Here is a 13,827-nt window from a genome sequence, read left to right on the forward strand (position 1 = left end):
ATGGGGGAGAAGGTGGGTTTAGTTTTGGTTTTGTTTCTCACTATCTCTATTTTTAATTGGCAATAAATTAAATTTGGAGTCTGCTTTTCATATGACGATAATTGGTGAGCAATCTCCCTGTCCTTATCTTGACAAGATAAGCTTTTTCATCTATTTTCTCCCCCCTGTCTTGCTGAGGAGAGGGAGTGAGAGAGCGGCTGGGTGGGCATCTGGCAGCCAACCAAGCCCAACCCACCACAGAACTCTACTGTTCATCCATTTCCAGATGCAAATCTAACAGATCTATTGTACAGTCTTGCAGAGGATGTATCTGCAAAGGGGCATGCAAAGGATGTTCTCTTTCCACCACTACTACCTGCTTTACAGTGCAAATTCTCCAACAAGGGTTTCTCCCCCACACCACATACCTCATTTTTGACCAAATCAGTTTGTTTTCCTGCATGATGATCATTCTAGAGTCATATTGCTATGCACACATGAAAATAAATTTTTTAAAAGTAAATAATTCCGAATGCGAAATTCAGCCCTGCTGGTAATAGCATAGGCTCTGCAATCACAGTTAAGATGCAATAAATGATCTTTTGTTGTTTTTTTCCTGAGATGTGTTCAACTTGAAACCTGACATTTCTACACCCACGGTCCTTTTTCATCGTCTTAGAGAGGCAGTAAAACAAGTTGAATTAAAAGCAAACTTAAAACAATACATCATGATCCAAGGAAAAGATTTTATTTTAGGGCTAACAAGTTGATAATAAATAAAGGAATATAATAATGTAATAACAGATGTTCTCATGCATTAACACATACAGTAACGCTGGCTTACACTGCTGTTTGGACAAATTGAGAAGAGGTATTTGGCAATATTATAAGTTTGAACAGGTTAGAGATTATAGAACAAGAAATTCTTTCCGATGTTTTTACATTTCTTTTATACAAATTCAAATAAATATTAATACATCTGTTTTTCCTCAGATCTTGTGTTCACCTTTAACATGCCCGATAACTAAGCCACAGTAATATACAACTGCCAAGAAAGAGTATTTATGAATTATACTTAATGTTCCTAAAACTGTATCATATTTATGTCACATTGTGCAAGCTCTTTAGGTAAAATTAGATTTTAGGAAAAATTGCAAAAAATTTAAACTTATCAAAACATATCCAGTGCAAAGGCCAGTCTAGTCCACACATTATGGTACTGTAATGTAAGCCAATATAATTTAAATAATAAAACATGCCTATATGATTCAGAGGAAGCTGAATATGTTTTATGTTTTAAAGATGTGACATCTAATACGCAGAGTCTGCAATATCAGACATTTTTCAAATCTTCATGAGATGGCAAAATAATGTTAAGACTTTGTATGTAGGCTTTTTTTTTTTTTTTAGGATAACTCACATTAACAGTACTACAGTGGCCAAAAAAGACAAACTATTATAATAGAAATCAATCTGATTAAAAAATTAAATATTCCAATTAACACTGAAAAAGTGTTTCTAATCATTATTTACAATTCCTCAATGATACCAGTGTATAACTCCACACAGTCAAAGTATACCACTTTCCAAGCAAATACCAACTCTTCTATCCCCATTCAAGCATCGATAGTAGTATGTTGTTTATGCGCAACGTATCAGTTTAAAGAAGGAGATCGATCTGTGGTCCAGAGTAGTTCTATATATGGCCATTTGGTTTGCAAGCAGCGTTTTACAGGAGTGTCGTCAGTCTGTAGCATTGGTTCCTCAAAACCCATAACAACTGCTGTGCCTTCTACGTACATGACCTGTCAAAATACATCCAATTATGTCAGCCTATGTTTGTTTAAAAACTCTAATATGAGGTGATTATTTTCACCAGGTTACAAGAGGATTTGTTATGATACTTTTTTTTTACTACAAATATCAAATCCATGAAGTTTTATATACTTTTTTTTAATGAAATGAGGTATGAAATCGAAAAAACTTAATCTCTTAGACTCAAGTGCCTGAAAATTCTGATCAGGCCATATTCATTTGACTGTTTACTTCAATAGACAGTAAAGGCCAAAACTGGGAAAAAAAATAATCGAGGAAATGCAATGCAAAAATTCTGTGACAATAGATCTTCTACTACTGTTGCAGTTGCAAAGTTTGATATTGTTATTTTTATAAGGAGAGTGTTCCTTAGACTTAACTTTATGGAACTAGTTTTCCGTAACATGGAACTTCTGTTGCAAATCAGCTCTATTCATAAAACAATACTTGAAATGCTATAAGCAGAATCCTTTGACAACAACAATTTGTTTAAATATTCTTCATTATGTATACATGTTCAAAAGTAAAGATTAATGCATCTTTGAACGCTTTTGCCTACATTTTGGGTACAAAACTGCTGGAGATTTCACAGGGGTAGTTTTAAGGACTGAACCCCAAGCTATTCCGAAGACTGAGTATATACATTTTATCGAAGAGTCTTCTTACTTGAAGTTATTTTTGTTCCCTCTGTCTATTAATGCCTTATACTCTCTTACCCTAAATGCTAGTTCAGGAACCAACTTAGAAGCAGTCATGCTGTGTTGTGTATACCCCTCCTTCCAAGAAAGCTGAAAATGAAACAGGTCATTTTTGTCCCCCACTAAGTGGTTCCAAAAAATACTGATTTTTGATGCAGGTCTGGAGTACTAAAATATTTCACAAAAAATTCCAAACATCTCAACGTAGGTGTAGGGTTACTTACAGAAGTTGCAGTTTGTCTGTGTTGCATCTCCATTGTCTTTTACAGTTCAGATCTCACCTCTCATGGATAAGCCTTAAGAGATGCGGCCTAGCCAGCGAATCCAGTACACTGGGTCGTGTGTGTGTAAAATATGATCAGGAGCACAGAGCAGTTTCCAATTCCAAATATACAATTTTGGAAGAAAATTATCGAAATAACAGTTTTGTAAAAAGTCCATTTCAAGTTCAAGTATTTTGCCTCTATCGTCAGTTTTACAATTTAACACAGGGAGTCAGTTCTGCATGCTAATTGTTATTAAGGCTAGATTTATGTTTCTGAAGTCTTACCTTTTCATTATAGTTAGATTGCTTCAGTCCATTGTAATGGTAAACAGTGAATGACTCTGAAACCCTGGAGTCCTAGTAGAAAGAAGACAGTTAATTTCATGTAACATATACACTGTTCCTTGCCAGTCCCTTCTCTTTACAACTAGACAGATGCATTTAAACAGGAAGACTCACGGAAATTGTAAAAAAGTACGATTTCTTTCAGGTGACATCATCTTGAAGATTTTATTCATTTTACCTTTCTCATCAGAAGTAATAAAAAGAGGTCAGTAAATTAATGGGTAACGCCCCCAAGAGCAAGTCATGATTTTCTGTGCTCCTCTGGACACTTCAAGCTACAACTTCAGCACTGAGCATGTAGAAACTTTCCTAATTTTTCAAGTCAGGCACCTTATGTAGTAGCCACATTTATGACTGTTTGGATGCTACCAAGTTAAATATTTACTAAGGACCAGATCCAATCTCCAACCCTCCATCTGAGAGCTAAAAAGCTATTTATGCCCAGATCCAATCTCCAACCCTCCATCTGAGAGCTAAAAAGCTATTTATGCCCGTGCCTGCCTAACTGTAAACTACCCGTGAAGACACCTGCTCAGCTGAGGCCTAACAGCAGATGTACTGCAGTTGTCAACCTTTACCACTCCAGGTGTTTAAATGCTTTAGTCCTAAAAGGACTGAAGAGCTTTGCATTTCACTGAATCAGGAACCACATATCAGGTGTAATGTCATCTCTTCTACGCCTAGTGGGCCAGGCTCCAAACAAAAGCTTATCCCTTTTTTAAGTACATGGAGGTAAAGGCTGGAATGAGAAGAAATCTGCTCAGGTTACAGTACATCCATCAGATTACAAAAAGCCCTCGATCATTTTTCTCCTCTTAAACGATTCAAAAACCTTATCTCTGTATGGGTCTCTCACAGCAACCCAGGCTATTCAGTGGAGGGAGGGTGGCAAAAAGGAAGGTAAGTGGTAACTCTGCTTACAGAAGTTGCTTCACAGAGATGAATAAAACCAAGCTTTGCTGGGAAGCAAAGTGGACACTTGTTCTTTTCCCTGAGGAAGGAATGCTCACCCTGAAGGAAAAGAAGTGCTGCTTTCCAGTTCCTGTCCCATGGATGTTAAGAATTTTGTGCAGTAATTGTGTCCCCAAAAAAGGGGCTACTGGGGAATTCAGGAATCCTCCTCTCCAGCTGACTGCCCCAAGCACTAATGAGTCAGGCTTGCTCTCTCTCAGGCTGAATGATCTTTGAATATTTTTCTTCTAAGCCAAGAGCTTTGAAAAGGAAAGCTGAGATCCCCTCTTGCTTTTGAGGTGGAGTTTAGTACTTTCTAGGAGAGTAAGAATGGGGGTTTGAATATTCTCAGCAAAGAAGGAATCGAATCTGGATCTCCTGAGCACTAGGTAAGTGTTCAAATATTGTGTAAAGGGGAACATCAACAATTCCAGCCATCACTGGCATCTCCTATTTGCTCACAGTATTGTAAAGAAAAAAATTCATCTTCATTTCTGCAGAATTTCACTTTCAGAAAGAATTCTGACCGAGGTGTCAATATGGGGGTGTCTGAATTCCGAACGAGGTGTCTATCCGATCCACAGAGCACAGACAGATTGGACAACATATCCGTACCCTCAGCATTCATTCAGTAACTGGTCCTGGCAGGTCCCAGTCCAAAATGTGCCGATTGTTCAGCCTGGACCCGTAAGGCAGTAACACTTCCCATGTTTTGTACTGGAGCCAGCAAAGGTTCAACAGCACAGGCAAAGCTGAGTGGTGGGGAACGACGTGCAGCAGGGAATTAGTACTTGACAGACAGGCATTGACTTGAGGGCTCCAACTTTACAGCAGGGAAAGAGTTCCTCCGGCAACTCTCTAGGTGACTAAGGTGGGGATCTGCCCATGATTCCACTATGCCCCCTTCTCCGGCTGCCCTTCAGCCAATGATGCCCTTCAGCGATAGGCAACAGAGGCAGCAGCCCCACACGATGGCTCTTTTCTACCTATTGCCCACAGTACGGGATGGTTTACGCGCAGCCAATTATGGAGGATGTGCTTTGCCTTTCTGAACTTCATTCTTAGCATCTGGGACCTAAAATTAAGCAGTGGAGTCTTCCAGATTTGCAAGTGTAATATAATTGCAAGAAATAAGATTAAATTACATTCAACTGTAACGATATTTCCACTTCTGGATATACAAATGAAAGGAAGAAGAAACAGTTGGCAAATACACAATGCAGATGTAATTCTGTAAATCCGGAGAAAATGAACACTCTAACGCCTTCTTTTTTCTCCAGATGATGAATCGTCTCTTAATGATGTGTTCAGTCCCCACCATCTTTAGCAGCGCAGTTCTAGTGTCTTCTGAATGACCAGATTGTTTCATAGTACAGAATACTACACCCAAACAGTGCTGCACAACCCTTAACCAAAAGAGGCTTGCTGAAGGCATTTTAAAAAGACTAGTTTCACATTTCTTGGTTGTAAAAATTAAGCCATATAGTTTCAATGACATGTTAAGCCAAAAAGCCTCCACAGAAGTACTCCTCTCAGTCCCTCTCTTGCCTCACCAGCCTATCTTTCTGTCACTGGGGAAACCCTCTCTCTTTGGCCAATACAAGCATTTGCATGGACGTAGAACAAACCTCCACAAACCTGCAAAGAGAGCTCTCAGCTGGAGCAGTTCCCTGTTCTGGTTTACCACCTATCTGTACAAAGAGGCTCCTGGTGGCAGGAGGGAGGCAGCATGAGGGCAGGAAAATGTGACCCAGGGCAAAGGGAGAAGAGGACGGCAGTGCTAGGTTAACACACGCTTCTCGGTGGTGGTGCTGTCTTCATGAATATAGGGAACAGACTGAGAGTTTGAAAATAATTTTCCATTACCCTGGCAGATACTGACTTCCACATATGCTAAACATAACTCCATCATGACTTTTTGTTAAACTGTCAAAAATTTTACATTATTAGAGAGATACATTAAAATAGTTTTAAATATGTTTGTAACCTTTTCCCATTTGCTAGCAATTACAGCAGACATTTGTAATATTGATAAAAACAGTATGGTCATTTATTCTCAGAGAAACCAAACTGAGATGAACTTTTTGAGTAGGAAACCAGTTCAATTTCTTATGCAAAATGATTATATATTTCCTGGAGTTAATTTTAGAACTTGTCACTACAATGGAGTTTCTTTCCAGCATAAAGCTGACAAAATCATGGACACCTTATGCAAAATGGAAGTCTACAGTTTGTTGTGTAATACAAGAAGTTATTTGCTGGTCAGCTGTGTCAAACGAATGCAATACTTATTATTAAAAATAGCTCTGTGATATTGATGGAAGTGTTTAATGAATCTCAAAGCCAAGCTGAATAGACAATGCTCTGCAGCAATAAAGCTATGTTGGTTACCTGCTCAGGGAAAAATTCTTGCAGAAAGGGACCCAGTAATATGATGCCCAGTCCTTCTGGGTCTAATTTGGTCTTCATGAGGTTTACACTATGACAAAAACATTGAATATAAAAGTATGAGTAAGACATTTGTATTCTTCCATGACTAAGTTATGCTGTGCTACCACAGTACTGGCTGCCAAGTATAGCAATACTATTCTATTTTTAATTGTTAAGTGACAACTGCACCAGAATGGCATGCAAGTTGCCAAAACACGGTTATTTTTAAATAAAAGTAATCTGTTATTTTAAATTAAAGAAGTGATAATTCTGTAGGACCACCGTATTTGGTAAAATAATTTGAAAGCCATATAATCTAAAACCAGGTTTACAGCCCAAAAGGCATTTTGCTGTCTTGTAAGCATTCTTCAACTTAGATACACAAACCAGTCATCTTTTAAATACGGCTCCGTAACTGCCAAACAACCTGTTTTTAAATGGACATTTGAAAAGCCTCCAAGATTTTCTAAGTACACTGAAATAAAATTAACAGATACATTTCTTATTTACATCACATCCTTGGTATCAAAGAAGCCAAAACCAATAAATAATGAAAATATTAACAATACTAATCTGAAAGCCTTCCTGCATGAATATGGTATCATTTCAGGTCACTACAAATGAATGTCAATTTTAACTTTATATTTCTAGTTAAGCAATATATTTCTACAGGCATCAGATCGCTTAAACATTTATTTGCATCTGCCTGTCTTTTCGCCTAAGTTATAAGTTGTACCGTACACAAGAATGTCCTCATTGGGTCAAACCAACAGAGCGTCTTGCCCAGTATCCTGTTTCTGACATTGGTCAGCAGTGGATGCTTACGATTACAACAGGGCAAACATACAGTGATATCCTTAGTTTACCCTCCCCATTTCCAGCAGTCTGCTGCTCAAAGACATCTTCAGTGAGAGGCAGTATCTAAAACACAAAGATATATATTTTTTCTTTCCATGCATGTGCCTAATTGGCTTTGAACCCATATACACTTGTGGCATTTAATAAACTCCGCTCACAAAATTAAAATTAAACTATGGATTCTGGGAATACGTATCTCCTGTTTTGAACCTGCCACCTGATAACCACCTAGGTCTCTTTTGTCGGGGGCTGCGGGCAGGTGTCTTTCTAAGCTCTTTTAGATTATTGTTGCACTTATGTGTCTTCATTTTTAAGTAGCTTCCTTTCTTGGTCCTAACGTAGTACTAGTAGTAAATTATTTGGCTTCTTTTTGTTTCTGCCTCAACACACAGAGAATACATTATGCAATTCTTAAGAGAGTGCCTCTGTTAAGGCCCTTGGAGGAGGAATTTTAAAATTCATAAAACTGAATGTGATATCCTATGAACTATGTTAATTTAATATCTAAAAAAAAATTTTTTTCACTACTCAAGTGAAACTACAACTGAGGATTTGCAAGATACTGGACTTTAATCCTTCTGTTGCTCATTCTTGCTGCTCTCAAAGTACAGAATCTAAGATATTTCAGTAGCTGTCTGAAACCTGCTCAAATTCTTGAAATGCTGTAACAGAGTTCTAAAAACATTATGTTTGGAAACAGAACTAAGGCAGATTTAAGTAAACATAATTTTGAAAATGCATTTAGAATTATGTAATAAAATTAAAGCAAGCTACATACTCAGTAATGAAATACAAGAACTGTTTAAAAATGCAGAGCTATACTAAGTTTTTAAGTATGGGCAGTGTCCAAAATTAAATCAATTAAGCAGGAGGGGAGATTTAATAAAAAATGATTGCTGTATGTTTCAACTGAGGCTTTTTCATTCAGCAAACAGCTAATGCTGCTCAATGCTACTGATATTACAGCAGAGCTACCAAAACACGTGTGCGTATGTGCTTCAGTCACTTCGGTGCAAAGTCTAGCACCTTAACTGAAGAGGTTATGAATGCTGGGGTGATGATGCTGAGGGCCTTGGTACTGTTATGGCTGAGAAGTGTGTGGGGACAAGAGCTGCCAGCACTGGTCAAACAGACAGACAGGAGAAAATGTTTTAAACCAGCTAAACCTAGACTGACAGATGTACTCAAATCGGTGCCCTAAAGAGTATCAGATGGTTTTTAGAAACGAATGGACAAAGCAAACAAGACAGCTGGGTTCTCAGATGTGTTTACTGAAAGACTAGAAAATTCTACCAAAATCACATGCAATGGCATTCGGTACTGCAATGGCCAATCCACCTTGTTAATTCACGTCTGTTCTACAGAGTTTTCCCCCCTATAATTCTTTAAGCAGTTCTGACCCGTTATTCATCTTGAGATTCTGAGAAGCTTAAAGCCTTGGATTAGATGACCACAAAGAATTTCCATTTAGTTCTTGAACTAAAAAATGTAAATAGTACACTTGGAAGCAATGCCTTTAATTTTACTTAAAACCAAAACAAATAATAACAAAAAAAAAAAAAACAGAAAAGCCTACATGGAATTTGAAATGTGTTATTTATACTTGTGTTCCACATTAAGTAGACAGGACATCTAGAACCAAAACAGAGTAGGTCCTCAAGACAGTAATATTAGACAACATTTTTATTTAAGAAGAGATGTTGCAAGACTGAATATTCCATGGTTTGATCATGGCTTTTCAATACAAGGCCTTCTGACTGGCTCTTCCTACATCAATTTATATTTGTTGTGGTATGCACAACAAAGTAGGCCAGGGCTATGCCACAAACACCCTGAAGGCCAAACAGCCAAATGGAAAAACTGCTGAATGCAGAAAGAGGATTTCTGCAGATTTATTGAGGCAGCAGAACAAAAAGGCCAAAAGAAAGCTTCTCAGACCTATTAAACTACGGCCTTTTTGTTTTTTCTCCTTTAAAAAAAACTCTTGCAGATTTCACCATTTATTGACATGATATGAACGCTAGCCTTTTTGTCTTGTGTTTTCTTTGGTTTTAGTTTCCCGGGTGTCTTTTGATTTCAGTTTTCACTCCTATTCTCCACAGCGAACAGCTCAGTAAGCTTTGTTGTACTTTGTAACATTTGAAAGGACAGAAGATGGCAACAATCAAATTTCAGATGGCTGTGCTAAGTAAACTGGCAGTCTCCACAGCCATTCTACAGGAACAACTGATTTAGACCCCGATAAACTAGACCATATGCTTACGAAAGAGCAGAGCCATCTTTTGGAGATGTAAAAAGGTTCAAGCACATTGCTCTCCTTTCTGGGTTAAGCATTTAGTGGCAAAAGGTGGTAAGCTTTGACACCGAATGTGAACTGCTGCTACTGAATATTAGTCCTGTCTGTCCACATAAGATCTACCATAAATTACCTTTTTCATTTGATAGTTTTATCTCTAATCCTAGGAATCAAGGTGTCATTTCTGGAAACAAATGACAATTATAAACACTACAAGGTACTGAGTGTTAGTGGAAACAAAAGTGTAAGTGACGCAGTTTCAGCTTCAAACTCTGCGGATAGATCCAGCGGTAATCCAATGTTCATCTGCCTCTGAGTACCTTGGTTGTTTGGATCTTTTGTCACAGTTTCACCCTTATTAGCATACAGAAATATATTCACGACTATCTCCTCAATATATAGTAATGCAGTAGGTTTGAGGGGTTTTTTGGCTTCTAGTTATCACTACCAAAGTTAGAGACATTTTAATTTTAATTCCTCCCATTTAATTTAAAGCTGACTTAAACACTTCAAAATAACATTCTGTGCCAGGAAAAAATTTAGGCAAGCTAGGAAAAAATTTAGAAAACAACTCTAAATTATAACTGATATGTGATTAATTGAATACAGAAAAAAAAATCCTAAATTATAATTCATATGTGGTTAATTGATACTTCTGTAGTATTTAAATTTTATTATACTTACTATTCAGGATCTGAAACAAGGTCCAGAGCCTTCATTACATCTTCTAGCAGAGTGTCAGGTATAAAACCATTATCTGAAGAAGTAGCAAAGCTTCTCATTAGGAAAAGAAACAAAATGCTTTCCAGGAGCACAAATTTTATTCAAAAATACAAATACTGCATATCTTTATCTCTAAGATTTGCAAACAAATGGTGGGGTTCTAGAAGGAACATAGTTTTCAAACACTTCTCTCCCACTTTAAAATAAATGAGGAGTGCAATATAGAAACTGTGGGTTTATCATTCATACACTTAGAAGCTTGCTAAGAATTCAGTCTCTCTATAGTAATCTCCATTTGATACCATGGGATAATAACTGTACATTTTTTCCCTTTTGATTAGTTAAAATAATACCTGAATGTTAGACATCCTCTGTTTTCCAAAACCTAAGAAAATTTTCAGTGTATGCCACATACATTCAAGAACGAAATTTCATGAAGAATGCATAGCAGATCAGTTATTTTATAAAAATGTAAAATAAGAGAAATCAAACTATATTCAAGCTTTATGTTAATTACAAACAACATTACAAGGTTAAAAAGCTTACGCTCTAAGAACTCTACTTCCTACTGCGCAATGTTGTACTCAGCTTCCCTTACTACAGAATTCTCAGGGAATTTCTTCATGTCACTTGTAGATTGACTACTGTATTGAAAATTTCTTGTCTTAAGTACTAAGTATTTCATTCCTCTCCTAATCAGCTCAGGTGTAAACAGCATATTACCCTGGAAAGGACAATGGATTTGAAAGTGCAGTATTTGGAACAAATTTTAGAAAGTAATGGTCCTATTTTTGAAGAGATTCCCTACACAATGCAGTATTCATTACTATTTGGAATTTGTCTCTACTGAATAAGAACATTTCGATTATGAAATTTTATTTCAGCAAGAAATACAGCCCTTACCCTCAGGGTCGTATGTCTGGAAAACCCTTCTAGCTTGTTCTGAAGGCGCTTCAGGAGCAACAAGGGCCATATCCTTAGAGAAAAAAAAAAAGAAAAAAAAAAAAAGAAAAAAAGAAAAAAAGAAAAAAAAGGAAAAAAGAAAAAGGGAAGAAAGAAAAAAAAAGAAGAAAACATTCAGAATATTCTTAATTAAGGTACAGATTACTAAGGAAATATTTAGCCATACTACACAGGTTTGGACCTTAAGTTAATGAAAATTTAAATACAAAAGAAAAATTACGGTAATTTGGCAATATTGCTGATAGTGACGTAAAACGATCAAGAAATATGTTAAAGATTATTCCACAAACTTCTAGACAAATTTTATGTAAGTCTTTTCATGCAGCTGTTGTGGCACAAAAGCTACTTGGAGACTACACGTATTATGTGGAGGTTTAGATTTATAGTATCATTCTTTATATCTGAAAATACATATCCCTGTACCAGTGAAATTTAGTAAGCGTACTATGCATACATTGAAACATATAAAAATTATTTAGATAGAAAGCTGTGAGAGAATGTTTCGAAGTCCATTTCACAGAATGGCACAATACACAAATTTGTTAGCTGCACGAAAAAGTATGATTTCAATAGTAGCTATTGCAATGCTTTTATTTATCCACAACTTTTTAAATCTCAAATACAGTCATGCTTTCCAAAACATATGTGGAGAGGCACATGTCTATCCCCTATCGTAAAACCAGCAAGAAGCATATCCCTCTGGTTTTATGCCAAAAACATTATTATAAAAAAAGTGAAAATGATAAGGTATTCATGAGAAATGAGAGGTGGCATAAAGGGTAAGAAACGCACCCATTCAAGACACCCTTTAGTTTAAAAAGATACAAAGACTTCATGTTCAAATAGAACATGAAACTCCAAAACAGAGTTCCAAAACCTGCTCGCTAGGAGTACTTAAATCCTACATCTCCTCTTGCAAATTTCTGATCACCTATGTTGTTTTTCACGTAAAAAGGGAAATTAAAAACTTGCTCAGAGGTGAACTCTGCATTTCACAATATTCCCTCTATAGTTTTTCTTCAAAGTGAAATGTAATGTTACCTGCTGCGCTGTGAACAGCAAACACAAACCCCCAGAAACAGCAGCATTGACATTACTCTGAATAACATGAAACCCTGGGAAACATGCTTTTGTTCATATTGTATTAAGTAAATTGATTTGTTACAAATCAAAACGTTACCTTAAACTGTTTCATAAAGTATACATCATCTTTTGATTTCTAGTTCATTTCAAATTTGCTTTCTGAAGATGACTTAGATTTTCTTGAAAGAGAAAATCTCATTAATATCCTCTCATTATACCTGCATGTGCCAACAGTGAACTTTGGTCTAAACTGTACAAGTCGGTATTACTTCATTTGAAGGAAGGCACAGAAAAGAAATCAGAAAATGTAGAATTAAAAGATGCACAGTGACCTACTGTTCTTTTACCAGATTAAGAAAACTGCTTCAGGAAAAGAACAGAAACAAATCATACATTTGACCAAAATTCCACTCTTAACCAGTTTCTCTTAACAGCTGACTCCAAATCAGTCAAGAATTCTAAGTATACACCTAATGGCATCCAGCATATACTTAAAAGCTTTCCTGAATGAAAGCCAACTGCCTAGGACACACAAACAGGGATAACATGGAACACAACATACACTTAAAAATAACAGGCAACAGTTTTACTTTGAACACATGAATGATACAGCCATTACTGGCACAAGGAGCATACAGTGGGGGTTACAGAGCTCCCCTCATTTCCACATACAGGAGAGACAAGTCTTTGGCTTTATACAGGATTGTACTAGACAAAAAGTTGGGAGGAGACATCTGCCCTGTCTTCCAAGGCTCTAGATATACTTTCTCATTTTATATGTATATAAATATATATATATACACACACACGGCCCATTATACTTTCACTCCTAAGGGCTACTCCATTGCCACTGGAGCACAATGCAAACATCTACATTACCAAGCAATGCCATGCATGGTGGGAAGGATTTGGGTTCAATTTGTTGTGATGTATTAAGGGGTATCCACATCACATCTTCACTGGCAATGAAGTTTGTGCCAAACATCAGCCCTAGAAGCACATTATGCAGAAGCAGAGCCAGCTGCTGTAAGCTCTTGTGTCCACTCTGCAGGCGAGGCACTCCAAAAGGCCTCCCAGTGTGCAACGTCAAGTGTTGGCCCCACCAGGAGAGACACAGCTTTCAGCACATCTCTTGGACACTTAATTGCATGCAGCAGGATTCCAAGTACAGATGCAACGCAAATTTGCACCAAAAAGAAGTTCTCCAACATGCTAAATCACTAGTGTAGATGGATCTGGTGAATCATGTCTGCTGGAATTCTCCTAGTTCCTCAGACACAATAGACTTACCAAGACTAAATTACTTCTGGCTGCAGCCTACTGCCTCTCTTGCAGCACAAGTGCCACCTTTGGCTGTGTCTGGACTGCAGAGCCCATCCTTAGGTCAGAAGCAGGCCTGCCTGCAGATAAGCTAGAACTCT

General features: G+C 37.2%; 1 protein-coding gene across 2 annotated transcripts in view; it reads right to left on the reverse strand.

The window, feature by feature from the left end:
* Positions 1 to 705: 705 nt before the first annotated feature.
* The window catches only part of MINDY3 (MINDY lysine 48 deubiquitinase 3), a 60,319-nt gene continuing 47,197 nt past the window's right edge, over positions 706 to 13,827 (reverse strand). For both annotated transcript variants that reach the window (XM_087775796.1, XM_087775806.1), the window contains 5 exons: positions 11,264 to 11,336; positions 10,322 to 10,394; positions 6,445 to 6,532; positions 3,043 to 3,114; positions 706 to 1,784 (listed from right to left, as the gene is read on the reverse strand). In XM_087775796.1, the coding sequence (XP_087631922.1) occupies positions 1,635 to 1,784; positions 3,043 to 3,114; positions 6,445 to 6,532; positions 10,322 to 10,394; positions 11,264 to 11,336 (456 nt within the window). In that variant the 3' untranslated portion in view covers positions 706 to 1,634. The remainder of the gene's footprint in view (positions 1,785 to 3,042; positions 3,115 to 6,444; positions 6,533 to 10,321; positions 10,395 to 11,263; positions 11,337 to 13,827) is intronic.

Source organism: Nipponia nippon, unplaced genomic scaffold (genome assembly GCF_047370975.1).
Source record: "Nipponia nippon isolate SJK-2023a ecotype South Korea unplaced genomic scaffold, ASM4737097v1 scaffold_1, whole genome shotgun sequence".
NCBI lineage: Eukaryota > Metazoa > Chordata > Aves > Pelecaniformes > Threskiornithidae > Nipponia > Nipponia nippon.